We start from the raw sequence: 15,477 nt of genomic DNA, 5'->3' as shown, positions 1-15,477 counted from the left end.
GCATAGAGAGAAGTTTCAGGGCAGGGCAGGAACTTCACTGCTGCAGCGCTGCCTGTGTCTGTATTGGTGTAAAACTGTTACAGGATGTGTCTTTTTAAGTAGTTCCAGGTTTGCTGATTACTTGCATTTATTCTGCGGTACCTGCCTAGGGCTGCCACTGACTGTACAGAAACATTTTCATAGTATATAAAGTATTTTCAATTCTTCTTTTTTCTCCCCCACGCCCTGTTGCCCCATTTTACTTTTTAAAATGCCCCAAGGAAACAAACATTTGCATCAGTGCTTAAAAGAATCAAGTGTATTTTATATCTGCACCCTGTTGTTTCTAGACCTTGGATTACTGTTGAATTTGATTATGTTTTCTAGATTTTGATCATAACAGAAATTGGGGTTGGATATGGGTTAACAGGGGCATCTTTAGTTTTTATCGAGCCTAGATAAGTTTCTATAGATGGGTGTGGAGCTGTGTTATTTTGATTTACATTATCGTTGCTTTCCTAAAGTTCCTTCCCCATGTTTAATTATCCCTCCTTCTTCTGGTTTCACTCTGGCACACAGAGGCACTGCGATTTTATTTCTTTTAAGGAGATCTTTTACTTTATCAGTGTGAAGTTTTGAGCCTGCTTTTGCTTTCCTCTGATTTTAGTTGTTTATCAGAGCGGTGCTGGCAGTGTGAGAATTGACATGTGAAAAATACAAATTGTCTTGCAGCCGGGCATAGGGAGGTTGCTACATTAATTACTTGGATTTTCGTGTACATATTAATAGGTGATATTTGCTCTGACTCTGGAGGAGCTTGCAGTACAAAGTAATTTTCTCAAAGCTTCATTCCTAAAGCACAAAGTGAGGGGGAAGCCCGGAATGCAGCTTGCAGCTGTTTTTATTCTAACTTGAATGAGAACCCCTCCTCTGGGAAGGAAGTCCCAGAGCTGGGAGACTCAACTTAAAACAAAGCTGTGCTGTCCATGAGCCACACTAATATGTTGGTGTGGTCCCTTAATGCTGTTCAGTCACTACAAGTATCCCATAATGATGTTTTACGTTTATGGTGCACCGCCGTGTTAGCCCTCAGCTAAGCAGCGTATTGTCTGCTGGTTATGAATATAAAAAACTTGCTGAAGGGCTTGAGTGGAGCTTGAACTTGCTGAGCAGTTTTACCTGGCTTATCTTTCCAAGGTAACTGCTGACCTTTCACTACCTTGAGTCGTCAGCTCACAGCGGGGGAGAAACTGATCTCCGGCTGAGGAAGCCTGATTTGCACAATAATTTGGGGACCATTTCCATTTCGCCATCCTGTTGTCGAGGTGGGCTTCCTCTCTGATGGCTGAGCTCACGTTTCGCTCTCTGCTGCCTTGGCAGAGAGCTGAGAAGTCTTTCATATGGTGATTGCGACATTAATTACTTTAATTTTTGTGTTAATTTAATTTTCCAAAAGCTGTCTGCTTCTGGCAGCCTTGCTTTGTTTTGCTCGTGTGAAATGAGGTACTGAAGTAGTGACTGGCAGTTTTCAGCTACAGCGAATCGAAATGTGAACAAAAGAGATGGATTGATGCATTAAAAAGGTTTTATATTTTTCAAGATGAATCTGTGTATTAAGTCACTTGCTTCTAGTTAGTATTTATTTTTCAGGGGCCTCATTCTGACAGACCTTGGTTTGCCATTAAAATCAGAGACCCTTTACTGAATTACTGCTCTTGGGCAGGGCCTTGGCAGATGATGGAGTGAGTGGTTTGCATTTTTGACATAATAAAGACAAATTTTTAAAAACAAACTGTACTATTATCTGCCGTGATCAGGGTTAGTTTCTGAAGCGTGTAGTGCTCCTGGGTTTGTTGTGTGATCTTTCTAATGGTTTGTGCTAGGAGTTAGGGGGAGTGGGGAAAAAAATATGTATCTTTTTAATTCTTAGAAAAATGCGTTTATGAGGAGGGAAATTAGCTGCTTTTCAGCTTTAGTTGTTGTGGACTTCTTTTAGCAAGTAGCTTGCTTTTCTGGTAACAGGGCAAAAGATTGAACAAGAATATTTACTCCTTGAAATAAGACTTTTTGTTTTTTTTAAGATTATATTTATCTCTCCTTTGACAGAATGACAGGAATGGAGACTGAAACGACAAGAGACAAAGCCATGGAAGAAGAAAGCACTGAGCAGAAAAAGGAAAGAGAGAAGAAGAAGAGGTCAAGAGTTAAACAGGTGCTGGCAGATATAGCCAAGCAAGTGGATTTCTGGTTTGGTGATGTTAATCTCCACAAAGACAGATTTCTCCGAGAACAAATAGAGAAGTCCAGAGATGGGTGTAAGTTTATATTCAGCATATTTCAGTGAACAGTTTAGCTTCACTTTGTTCTTCCCTGTATTGCTGGTAACAGTGACAAGTTATTTTGAGGTGCATGTCTTCTCCTGGGAAAGGCAAGAGTTTCATGCTGCAAATCGGCATCAGCAGCTCAGGAGGCAGAACTAGTACTAGATTTTAAAAACTTTGTGCTCTTTCTCTTCTCCTGCCACATTAGCCCTAAGTTAAGGACATCTGCCAGGGTAGAAATGACTGTTTGGGAGACCTGGTTTTTTTTTTCCATTTTTGTATAATTTCAAGAACATGCCATGAAATGAGTCATTTTGCCCTCAGAGGTACTGTACTTGTTTTGCAGGGTAGATACATGCAGAAATTAAAATTTCACTCGAATTTGTTGTTAGGCATAGGTACTTTTTTCATGTTTTCTCTCAAAGTTTGATAAGAAATTCTATATATGCTTGTAGGGTTACTGTGAGTCTCTTCAGACAATTTTTCGTGTGATTGGTTGGACTTTTCTAAGGGCCCCCTTAAATAATTAATAAAGTAATAAATAACTAAAATTTACCCTACATTTTCTAGAGATACTAGAGATGTCTAGATGTTTATTAAGACTGGTGCTACATAATTTTTTGTCAAGGTTTTAGAGGCATGACTCTTGCAAGTGAAGTGCAAGCAGGGGCTCTTTGTGTTGGCAGCACTGGGTTAAATACTCAATAGAGTACTTGAAGGAGAGGCATGTTTTCAATGCAAATTGTTTTTGTGCTGTAAAACTATGGGGGGGTGGGGGGGTCTCGTCCTTTCTCTTCAAAGACAACAGTTATCAGTGGGGAGGTAAAAGAACAAAATTCCTTTGATAAAGGTTAGCACAAAAGAAAATTAAATTTATGTGTACTTGAAACTTGAATTTTGACGGTAAAAATTTTCTGTGAATCCTTGGCTAAATACTGTGCTTAGAACTTGCAGTTTGTTTCGCAAGAAAACTAGTGGAATAGAAGACATCACCTGATTTCATAACTGCACTTTCTTCCACCCTAGATGTTGACATATCACTTCTTGTTTCTTTCAACAAAATGAAAAAATTGACTACTGATGGCAAGCTGATCGCTCGGGCAGTTAAAAGTTCATCTGTTGTAGAGGTATTTAACATCTCACCTTTCTGTATTGGCTGGTGCTGGAAAAGTAAGCAATAATCTCATGGAAAATGCTTATTTCTCCCTACTTTTAGTTGGACTTGGAAGGAACCAGGATCAGGAGACGCCAACCTCTGGGCGAGCGCCCAAAGGACGTGGACAGTCGCACTGTCTATGTGGTAAGGCTGGACTTGTGTTTCTCCCTGCCTGTTTGTTCCTAACTGTAGAAACTCCATTCGTGCATCAGGATTTTTGTTGGCTGCTGCTGATTGTGCAGCAAAGGTTTAAAAATATTAATAGAGCAAAGGCAGGTGAGCAAGAGCTGAGAGTGACTGTGGCAAGAAAGGGCTTCGTTTCGTGCTCGAATTTCTTGTGCCAGCCTAAATCGTTTTAAATGCTGAGCCAAGTGCTGCCTCTCTGGCTGAAAAGGTGAAATTTCATTGGGCTATTACTGTGTTCACTGGGCTTTTTTAATGCCATTAGAGGAGCACCAGTGGTATTAAGTAATATTTACTAATTACGTTAATGTAGTTAAAGCTTTCTAATAACAACTAAATTAGTTTCTTCAAACAGGATCTAGCTGGGTTCCCAAGTTTTATCAGGGTACTTTAAACAGCATTATCTGTTTATAAGATCTGTTATTGCAAGCGCCTCTGGTTTTGTACACACAAACAACATTCCTTTAAAGGCAGAATATACCTGAAAAATTTTAACAGTCTTCCTAATAGCACACTGTCCTGTGGCTACCTTGATACTGGAATGACTGCTTAATTTAAATGAAAATAGCTTGTGTTGATGGGATAAGTCTGCATTTCTCCATGGTATTTCAGCTGTGTCAGAGTGAAAAAGCTGTTAAGTTGTTGAGCCACTTGAGTGGTCGCTTGGAAAAAATCCGATGGTTGAGCTGCTGCTTATTTATAAACCCTCGGCAGTTTTTTTTTTTTTTTTTTTTTTTTCCCCACTAGATTTGAAGCCACTGTGGAATTTGCTTTGTCTCTGTTTGGTTTTTATGACAAGTACCATTTTTGCTATGGACCTGCAGCTGTTAGCAGCTGACTTAGTATTTTCCAGACAGCACTGAGTTTCTGTGATAAAGATGCACAATAATCAGGGCCAAAATGCCAGCCCATCCAGATAAGGAGGAACTGAATTGCTCTGATGATTCCTTCCTTAACAAAAGCCCCAAAAAGGTGGTTGGGTTTTGTTTCTTTTAAATACAATGTGCCAGACATAATATTTTCCTAACGTGATTGCAGGGACTGCTTAGAACTCTGAAATACTTTGTCTGTATCATTTTTGGATAAGATATTCTCGTGTCATGAGCTACATTGTCTATACAGAGCTTAACTGTGTGGCTAAATGTTTTGTAAATAGCTGGTATGTGGCAGTGGGGAGAGAAGAAGTAGTCCAAGTGTTGGTAAATTAAATTTTTCTGGAATAATCTGACTTTAATATGCTTTAACATTGACTTCACTGTTATACTATTATTTTGCACTCATCCCATAAAATCTTTAAAACTTGAAGTAACTGGCTTTTCAACTTAAAGCCAAACCATACCAAAATGTTCTTCTGAGTGTGGCAAAGTTTGCGTAAAAAGAAAATCTGAATGTGATAAGTGTTTCCCTGCGAGGAGAACCTTTTAGTGCAGTAACTTGTTGTGGGAAAAAAAAAAATGAAGTAGTGGCAACACTGTTGTTGTTTAGGCATGAATTTGAGAGTGGGATTTTAAAGTGTTCCGTTGGGTCTAGTGAGAAATTGGTGCGACACGATTTCTCTGATGGAGGAGGGGAAATGTTGAACTCAGACACCGTGTCTGCAAGCTGCTAACATGTGTTGCTATATTAAGGACTTTATAGAAGTAAAAACAGGCAGTTTTGTCATCCAGGAAGCTGCCTAAAAGTTTCTGCTCATCTGATGAATTAAGCTCTAACTGCAAAACTTGAAAATACTGGCTACTGGTAAAAATTTTAGCGGTAGTGACTCTTTACTGGCCTGCTGGAATTCTTTCTGTGATACCTTCCTGCATTACCAACAATTAGGAAAAGAATAGCTTGTGCTTTGCAGAGGGTCTTTTGGGACATGCCAGTCCTGTGTTTGCTCCAAGGTTTTAAATTTACTGAGAGATTTTATGTTGCAAAGATACAGCTGCAGGTCTCGGTGTCTGTCACAGGAAGAAATAAGCATCTAAATTAAATACATCATGTATTTGTTACAGGTGTATCAATGATTAGAGATCTGTTCTCAGGTCACTTTTTACTGCCTGGATACTGTGACTCTCAACGTTTTAGCATCAAACTTCAATTTTTTTTTCCTCCTTTAGGAGCTGCTTCCCAAAAATGTCAATCACAGTTGGATTGAGCGGGTGTTTGGGAAGTGTGGCAACGTAGTTTACGTCAGTATCCCCCGATATAAAAGTACTGGTGATCCAAAGGGCTTTGCTTTTGTTGAATTTGAAACTAAAGAACAAGCAGAGAAAGCCATTGAGGTGAGTGCTGGTGCCTCTGCTGCTGACATTGTTCCTGGTGTCACATTGTGATATGAATGATGTGCTCTTTACTAGGTCACCTACTAAATCTTAGAGAAATTCCTAAAATATCATCATTTATAAGCTTCACTTAACAGGAGTTCCTCTTTGCTACTCCCAGACCTACAATCAGTTCCACAATTCTTTAAAGATTTAATTCTTTTAATAACCTGAAGACTTTGTAGAAATACAATGGCTTTTTTTTTTTTTTTTTTTTTTTTCAAATAATTTGGTTGGCCACTCTTGGCATCTTTTACAGAAAGAGATCTCTGTGCACCAGTAAAATGATTATTAAATTTTGTCAAGCAAGCATGGTCATACAAATTTTTTTGTATTTAAATGTATTTGAAAGTATTTATGTATTGAAATGTGGTTAGGATTGCTGGTTTTAAGTTGAATGCAGTGTCTTTAAAGTATGATTTTTTTTTTTAGTCATGTTATGTGGTTTTCATTTTCCTTCTTCTAGTTTTTGAATAATCCACCAGAAGAAGCGCCACGGAAACCTGGGATTTTCCCCAAAACAGTAAAGAATAAACCAGTTCCTACACTGAATTCAAGTAACAACACTGTAGTAGGTAAGTGTTGCTAAATTATTGGGATCAAGGAACCATTATTAAGTTATTTGGATGAGTTTTGTGTGTCAGCTTCTGAAGACAAAAATTTCAGCTGCTGTGTTACTGCAGTTTAATTTCATGTTTCTTAAAAGTTTTTAATAAAAACCATGCATGTTGCTGTGTTGGGCCAGCATAGGCTTAAGTATGAAAAATCTACTGTAACTTACAAACCAGCATGACAGGACTACGTTGCAACTTCATCACCAAAACATTTTCCCTCATTTCTTGTGGTGTAATACAATTTCCCAGACTCCAGACACCTTCTCATCTCTTTCGTAAGACTAATTATAAATCCCATTACTATTCCTCGCCATTATCACTAGTTCTTTGTTATACCAGTAACTGTTATTGGAAACAAAAATAATGAAATCAAATCCATGTTTTTTCAACCTTGCTTTACACCCACTTATTTTCCTTCTTAAAGCACCCAGGAAAAACTTCATGTCAGTGTTGCATCTCTCCCATAGAAATGCCAGAGACAAGCATCTCATTTAACAACCCAGTTTTATCATGATATGTGCTATCATGATTGTTTAAGTTAAATCTAATCTCATGTTAAATCATGGGCAGTTTTAAATATTGTGTTTTTAATCCAGAAGAGAAGAAAAAGAAGAAAAAAAAGAAATCCAAAATCAAGAAAGAGAGCAGTGCACAGGCAGCTGCAGAGCCGAAGGAATCAAACATAAACGCTACAGCAGAGCCAGTACCCAAGTCTAAAAGACACAGGACTCCATCAGAGTGTTCTGAGATGGAGGGAACTGAGACTCCCAGGCAGCCCTCCAAAAGGGAGAAAAGGAAATGGGACAGAACAGAGAGCTCAGAGGTAACCTGGGAAAGCAGGCCAGGAAAGAGAAAAAGAACCAGCTCAGGAGATGGTGAGGCATCAGCTCCAAAAGTCAAGAAAACTGCTGAAAAAGATGAAGTTGAAACAGTAAAAGAAGAAACAACAGAAGCTCCAAAAGATGCCAATGGTAAAAAATCTTGCCTCTTTTTATTATCATGATTTGCATGATAATATATGCATGAATGAAAGGGAATGGCAGGTACCCTGTATGGATGAGGAGAGATAGGCTGGATATAGTGGAGGCATTAGCAAGGAGTCACTGTTAAGGCAAGGAGCTACATGGGAGAATAAGGAAGAACCTGCATTGCCAAAGCGGGGAAATCTAATCAATAGTAAAAATAGTTCAAAGAAGTTCATATCAATAGAACTTGAGTGAAGTAAGGTATGGGTTAAACAGACGGCCTAGGCAAATGGGGACAGCCCAGGAATCTAGGTAAATAAATTAAAATACAAAAGGGAAAAGCTAATGATCCAGTTTGTTTCATGAGATGAGATAAGCTGCATTGAAATCAGATTTAGTCTGACAAGTTAAGTAAATTTGGGTAGTTGATGAAATGGACTAGAAGTAGTTAATGCAAGGAACCAGTAGATATTGCATGTGATTTTATTGAAATAACATCTAACTATGTCAGAATTCAACATGTTTTCATTTGGACTGTTTAATGTAGAAGTTTCTGCAGAAGAAGACAAAGACAAGAAAGAAACATCCCTTTCCAAATCCAAAAGAAAACACAAGAAAAAACACAAAGAAAGACACAAAATGGGTGAAGAAGTCATTCCGCTCAGAGTGCTCTCCAAGTAGGTGACATACATTATCTGTTTTCTGTGATATCACCGAGTTACTTGATTCCCCCCCCGGAAGTGGTTGGGTGGTTTCAGAAAGAGAGAACTCCTGAATGAGACTAATGCTAACAAAATCCCCCACGTTTTTCCCGTTTTCACATCTGTATTTATGAAACAAATCTATAGGTTTAATATACACTTTTAATCTCGGTCTATGTTGGGCCTCTTGGCAGTTTTGTTTGCACTTTACGATTTCTCTATATCTCAGGGATCTTGTGAACGTTGTTGCTTTGTGGTACCACATTTTTAATGTTTTTATAATGTTGGCTTGCTCATGTTTTCCTGCAGTATGCAGTTTTTTTCACTTGTAGGAAAGATAGAATCACGTGTTATGTATACGCTTTTAACATTTTATTGCTTGAAAAATTTTTTAGTCTTGATATGTCTGACAGTCCATCACCATTGCTAAAGTGCAATTCCAAATTTTATACAACAGAGTTGCATATTAGCAACAGTATTAGGCTGTAGCAAAAAGATTGAAATACTAAAGTCTTCATTGCTTCATGTGTAGAGTTCTGCCAAGCTCATAATCCAAAAGTGTTGGGCTTTTAGGAGTCACCACAACTAAAACATGGAAGCACTTACTTTTTTAGGCATCCAGCAAGTACCTCCATGTTAAAGTAGAGGGGGTCCTCGCCGTCTTGTGCTTCAAAATTGGGCTTTATGTAGAAACATTTTTTCATAATTTGATACATTTCCAAAGGGAAATGTTGAGGTAAAAAGGATTCACCACCACTAAAACATGGAAGCACTTACTGTTGTGGAGCAAAGCAAGCACATCCACATTTAAGTAATGGGGGTCCTTTGTTGGAGGAACTACATAATAATTAAAAACAAAAATGCAGTAATAAAAAATATACATGTACATTCCTTTTAAGAAGGCTTAGAAGATTAGGATCCACCGCCACTGAAACATGGAAGCACTTACTTTTTTAGGCAGCAGGTACCTCCATGTTAAAGCAAAGGGAGACCTTTAAAATTAAAAATCGCTTCAAATGAACTTTAGCCACTTAGATTTTAGCTTTTGGAGAAGATTTGCTCACATGAAAGCTTTTTCCCGGATCGAAAAATCTTCAACTGATCTGCAGGCCATAAAAAAAGCAAAATCCCAGATGGTCTTTCATGATTGCGATCAGGATTCACCTCTACTAAAACATGGAAGCACTTACTTTTTCTATATCACAGAAAGCACCTCCATGTTAAAGTAAAAGGGGTCCACACACACCAAAAAAAATTGATTAAAATGTTATCAGCGGAGCTTGTCCTCTGCCACCGGCATTCTGAGCACACTGCAACAAACACAGAGTTTTAGTTAAATGTTATTCAAGTGTAGCAAAGGGGTAAAAGAAGTTTAAAGACTATAAGCATTGCAAATACTTGCCTGACTTGTTCTCCATGATCTCCTCTTCCTTCGAGACAAGTTACCAAGCTCCTCCTTGAGCTTGTATTTATACCAAACCTTGCTATGGGATGGTGTTGCCTTTTTATCTCCACGAATCCTTACGTGGGTCTTTTGTTATTTTAATGCCTTTGCTCCGTTGAGAATGTATGATCCTGGGTGAGTCTGGATGCTTTTTTGAAGTATACAGTTGTCACTGTTAACAGCTAAAACCATTACCACAAGATATCCTCCTCTTTAAAAATCCTCTATCAGCTTGTTTGATAGGACAGATTAGGGTAACAATGAGTCGTTCTCACAGTGGCACTGCGGGCATTGTGTTGCTGTGGAGCAAAGTTCTCGCTGTTTGCAGAAACATCTCCGTGTTAAATGTATGTAAATATATAAATTGCTTCCATGGGGGGGTACTTTTTAACCAAAATGCATTTGAATAGTGAGGAATGTTCTTATCTCGGTAGGTTTTCGGTGAGTTTAACCAGTTGTTGATTTTCCATCAATGATTTTTTTCTAGAAAATGAGTGACTGATTCTTAATATAGTGACAAAGGAGCGGGTTCACTGAACTAATTCAGTGAATTGAGAGTTAACTGTCTCTCTGAATTAACTCTGAGTTTAGTGCCTGTTCTCCGTGTAGTTCCAGTGGAAGACACAGTTTACCAAACTGTTCGCTATGTTGTCTGAATATTTAAAGCAAATTTGAAAGCCACTCCGTTGGAACGATAGGTTGAGGTTGTTGGAACTCTCTTGGATTATTAAAATCTGAAGCAAAGTCATCGGCAATTCAGCTAGGGACAAAACTGAATTTGACTGAAGTTCAGGGAGATCTCTAATGGCAGAATGGTCTGCACTGTCCACCAAGTCCACCTAAAGCTGTTTGTAACCTGTTAAATTACCATTAAGTTTCTAAACATCAGTTTCTTGTTTACAACTGACGGTCCTGTGCCTGTGTTGCTGCTTTTAGGACTGAATGGATGGATTTGAAGCAAGAATATTTGGCCCTGCAGAAAGCCAGTATGGCCTCCTTAAAGAAAACGATGTCTCAAATAAAACCTGAGCCCGTGGGAGAGATGGAAACAGAATCTGGTGTGCAGAAATCTGAAAATGACAAAAGTAATCCTGGGTTTTTTCTTGTTTTCTTGATGTTTCTAGTATGCAAACAGAAGTGCTGCAAGACCCTGATCTTGCCGAAACACTGCCACAAGGTTGTATTTTGTAAAATGGCTGTTGTTTTCTCAAAATGTCAGATAGCAAGAGCAACCCCCTGTATTTAGGTGGATTTGGGAGTAAGGAGTTATATAAATATATACTAAAGTGATTTCAGAATATTTCAGTAGCACTTTCCAGGCTTACAGATATATTGAGGTAATTGTAATTAGCCTCAGAGAGGTAAATCAGCAATCAGCTTTTTGGGTGTTGCAGCTTGGGCCCGACCTGCTTGGGTTTAACTGTACCAGAGATATGCAAAAAACCAACTTGGAATTGGGCTTTATCAGCTCTATAGATAAGATGAGCTTTGTAATTATGTCCTCATAGTTAAATTTCTACTTCTTTTTTCAGGTTTAGAGTTCTTCTTTATTTTATTTGCTCTGAATGCTCTGTGCTTCCCTTGAGTAGCTTTAACATTGATGTTCCAGTGGCCCTCTGCATGTTTTCAATCACTCTAGAACTGAGGGGTTACTATTGGTACAATAGAAAAAATATTCTTATAGGAAGGACCCCGTGGAGTGTAAAAATTTCTCTCAGACTTTTCTTGAAGCTGTTTTTTTTTTTTTTTTTACTAAACTTGACTGGAACCTATGGACAGTCTTGATCCTTCGTTTAATAAACCTCAATCTACAGTAACAATATTTGATGCTTATATACATTGTTCTGTGCTTTCATAACTTCTTAGTTTTTTCAACCTAATAAATGTAAAAACTTTTTTCTATTTTTTTCTCCACCCTGTTTTTAACTTGACCAGCCACCAGTGAAGATTGTGCCCCTCCCGCCAAGGCCAACACAATGGGGCCTCAGTTCGTCAGCGGAGTAATTGTGAAGATCATTAGCACCGAGCCCCTGCCGGGCAGGAAGCAGATCAAGGTAATGCCTTTGTAACCTCAGGGCAGCTGTTAGCCTTTCCTCTTACCCTGCCCCCAAATGTTTGAATATGGAATACCATTTCACCCAGTCTCACTGATTTTTTTTTTTTTTTTTTTTCATCTATTTGGCCAGTAGCTGTGTACAGATTCTTCTTTAGTACCTGTTAATGGCAGATTTTTCCATGGCAAAATACACTAAGGAGTACGTTTCAAAGTAAAACCAAGGCTTTTGTGTGCTTGGAGCAATGTCAGGTGTATAACGAAAATATTGAGGAGAATAAGCAATGCTCTTGTGCTTTCCAGTTTAAAAAAAGGAGCTGGAGACTGCTGCAGTGCTCTGCATTTGTCACTGTGCCAGTCATCCTGACAAAAGAGCTGTAAAAGTATATATGTGGGGTTTTTTTAAAGTTTATGGTGTTTTTATCTTTAGCAGGAATTTGGGGGCAGGAGAATGCTCTCTGCATGAGAAACCAATTTTCTTTCTTTCAATAAGAATTTTACAATGACAAAAACTCCATTTCAGGGAGAGTGACAGCAGTGGAACTTGTTGATTCAGTCACTTTTTTCCTAATACAAGTGCTTGTTTTTCTCAATTTAAAAAGTGTTTAGATACCTTTGGTTACGTGTGATGACACAAAAGTTACATACACTGAGTAGAATATTTCTTCTTAAGAAAAATACCAGTTTTAAGCAGCATCCTTTCGAAATGGAAATATTAAGAGTTTTCCAAAGGAAATAACAGGCTTTTTCCAGATCCTCAATTTTCCATTCATGTTACACAGGACATTTTCTTTCCCGAATTGCACTTTTAGGATGAGTAACAGCTGGAAAGAATTTGAACAACTTGAACTCAAGGTTGGTGTACATAATCCAGGCCACTCAGGACAATGAGGGAATGGTTTAAAATGCGAGTTCCGATACTGTTTATCAAACATTTATAGCTGAGGAGGCCATTTCGAGTCACCAGCTGCTTGCAAGTTCATGAGGCTTGATGTGTACATGAACCTAAGCAATATGTGAGAACCCCTCATCTCACTGGTGGTGGGGTTTCAACTTAAGCAGCCTAATCTTTCTCGGTGTATTTGAAGGCAGCTGGTGCAGTCTGAGTGTTGGAGACACTGAGAGAATGTGGTACAAGTTGTCCCTGTAGCCTCTGAGGGCCCCTTTGACTGCAGGATACACCTCACTGGGTTACGTTTGTGTCACACCTTAATATGTTGTGGGCAAAAGGAAAGCTTACTGTTTAAATAACAGAAAACTGAAGTGTTTTTGCTATTTCTTTCCTTTCTTTTTTGTTTTTCTGGCCATGCTAGTTGCCTAACTGTGGAAGGCAGAAGTGCAACCAGACCTGGCTTTGCTGTGTGACTGGGTTGTCAGCTGCAGCAAAAGGCCACAAAGCAGTGCTTCCAGGGCTTTTTTTCCCCCCTCAGGCTTCCCGAACCGATCTGCATTTCTCGTGGTATGGAAGCAGTTATGCGTGCCACACAACTTGGAAACGTCTTTGCAGTGTTGTTTAAAAATTATTTTGATATTTTGATTTTACACTTCACTGCTTCCCTATTTTGCTCTTGAGGTGCTCCTCAGGGCTACTAGTTTTTGCCAGCTCCATGGAACTATTTGGTTCGTTTTAGTTTTCCATGAAATCCTGACTTTGGGATAACAGGATAAGGCTGGAAAGTAGCTTTTGCTGGCTCTCAAATGATCTTAACAGTGTTGTCACTTAAATTTTGTTCTGTTTTAAGGCTGCCCTTGGTAGTGGAGGGTTAAAAGCAGTGTGTGATTCCTGAATAGAGGCATCTTACTTGGGCTGCCTGCTGTGAACGAAATTGACTAGGAATGTGTGGTCCTACTTAATTTCCCTAACAGCAGGAATTACAAGCGAAGTACTTCATCTGCAAGAGCATTTGTGACTCTTCTCCTTTCAGCTGTCGGTGAAAATTTTCAGGCAGAGGTCACTTCATAAAGATAGAGTTGTTTTACTACTACTCCTTTCTCAAATAATCTGCCATGAATGAGCTTGCTTTTGTACATTTAATGTGTAGAATCAAGCTTGATATTTTTGTGTTAGGCTGAGATCTATACATGTTATACTGCACAGTTTTTACTTTTGAAAAAAAATCAGATACAGTGCTGAAATAAAGGGGTAATGCTCCATTAGTAAAATGATAGCACAACATTTCCAGGAATTACTGCTTTAAGTTGTTGATGGAGGGCACGATGAGAGATAGATGGGTAGAGGTTGCAGGCTCATAAATCAGAATTCAGTTATAGCCTTCTTAGGAAAATATGTTAATTCAAAATTCTTTAACAAGAGACTGATCGATTAAATGACAAAGTTCACTTACTGCCTCTTTGCTTCATGACCTTTTTGAAAATGTTAATGACCTCCAAATGGAATGGTCAAAAGTCACTCTTTTTATATTCTCTTTTTGAAGGCTGATTTATGGTGTGTGTTGTCTCATGCTTTGACAGGATGCTCTGGCAGTGCTGGCTGAGGTAGCTTATGTTGACATGCTGGAGGGAGACACCGAGTGTCACGTCCGTTTTAAGACTCCCGAGGATGCACAGACCGTCATGAAATTGTACAAAGAAATACAGATCAAAAACAACTGGAAATTCGAAGTTCTCACTGGTAAGACTTCTTTTTTTCATGGAAGTACAGGAGAAGCCGTAAGTACTACGAAAGGGATCGTTTCTGGTGAATTTATGGATATATTTAGATATCTTGGGGAAAAAGATTGCATGTTTAGTTTGGTTTTTTTCTGAGAGTCTTCTCATTTTGCAATTACTATGAACTTGGGAAAACTAAAAGGGGTTTTATGCCACTATTCAGAGGAAAATAATGATTTTTGCTTGCTATTACAAACTTAATTCTGTTCTTTTTAGATGGATTTGCTTCACTTTCAGTGGCAAAGGACTATAGAACTTAATTCACATTTCAGATTTATGAATAGAACATTCTGATAGTGCAAAAGAATTTTAAAGGAAGACTTCCTTGAAAATACTGAGCGTGTGTGTGAAATGACATAGCAAGGATCTAACAGCACGGATACATGTAAAGTGGGTTTAGCACTTACCTACTAATTGATCTTTATTTTTCAGGAAGTTGAATAATTTAGGCCCTAATAAGCCTTTTTTTTTTTTTTTTTTAAATGTATTTACAAAAAAGTTGTTATTCTCTAAGGGTTCTTAAGGGCTCTACTTTTGAACTTTATTTTAATGTGTGTTATTTCTTTCCGAAATTACTGTGCTGTTCTAAATTTGTATCTTCTCTTAGACTAGATTAGTTTGCCAAGTGTGGAGAAGCCTCTTTGTGGAATTGAGGGATAGAAAAAAGAGGAAGTCTCTCAAACTTGGTGTATTCACAGAACTTCTGTATTCAAGAGATACACCACAAATTGTGAATATGCAAAAAAACCTCCCAGATTAAACAATCAATATGAGACTGCCTCATGTGTGTATTTAAATATTTTACCCCACTCCTGCCCAAATCCTTACATAGGGCCCAGTCTCATGGGTGCAGGGATGTAGACTCCCCAAAACGCTACTTAAGGATTGCAGAAGGGGAAGCTTTGATGGAAGCATTAACCTTCATGATCATATCAAAGTTAATTGGAGTTTGAGATTCAGTGAGTGCTGCTAATGTCATGTGGAGATAGATTTGTCTCCAGTGTGCTCTGTGTTTCAGAGATCCAGAAATATCCTCAAATTTTGTGTTCTACAGCTGTGTGCTCTGTGTCTGTTTGTCTCTGGTT

General features: G+C 38.5%; 1 protein-coding gene across 1 annotated transcript in view; it reads left to right on the top strand.

The window, feature by feature from the left end:
- Window positions 1-15,477, top strand: part of LARP7 (La ribonucleoprotein 7, transcriptional regulator) — a 35,035-nt gene that overhangs the window by 11,891 nt on the left and 7,667 nt on the right. Inside the window, exons 3-12 of the mRNA XM_042026849.1 lie at window positions 2,086-2,294; window positions 3,327-3,427; window positions 3,517-3,600; window positions 5,742-5,906; window positions 6,412-6,520; window positions 7,156-7,530; window positions 8,072-8,201; window positions 10,606-10,754; window positions 11,605-11,723; window positions 14,195-14,354. Of these exons, the coding sequence (XP_041882783.1) occupies window positions 2,087-2,294; window positions 3,327-3,427; window positions 3,517-3,600; window positions 5,742-5,906; window positions 6,412-6,520; window positions 7,156-7,530; window positions 8,072-8,201; window positions 10,606-10,754; window positions 11,605-11,723; window positions 14,195-14,354 (1,600 nt within the window). The 5' untranslated portion in view covers window position 2,086. The remainder of the gene's footprint in view (window positions 1-2,085; window positions 2,295-3,326; window positions 3,428-3,516; window positions 3,601-5,741; window positions 5,907-6,411; window positions 6,521-7,155; window positions 7,531-8,071; window positions 8,202-10,605; window positions 10,755-11,604; window positions 11,724-14,194; window positions 14,355-15,477) is intronic.

The sequence above is a fragment of the Corvus kubaryi genome, unplaced genomic scaffold (genome assembly GCF_017639235.1).
Source record: "Corvus kubaryi isolate FWS band 111438036 unplaced genomic scaffold, C.kubaryi_AGA036_p1.0 37292, whole genome shotgun sequence".
Lineage (NCBI taxonomy): Eukaryota > Metazoa > Chordata > Aves > Passeriformes > Corvidae > Corvus > Corvus kubaryi.
This window is presented reverse-complemented; position numbering and strand designations above follow the sequence as displayed.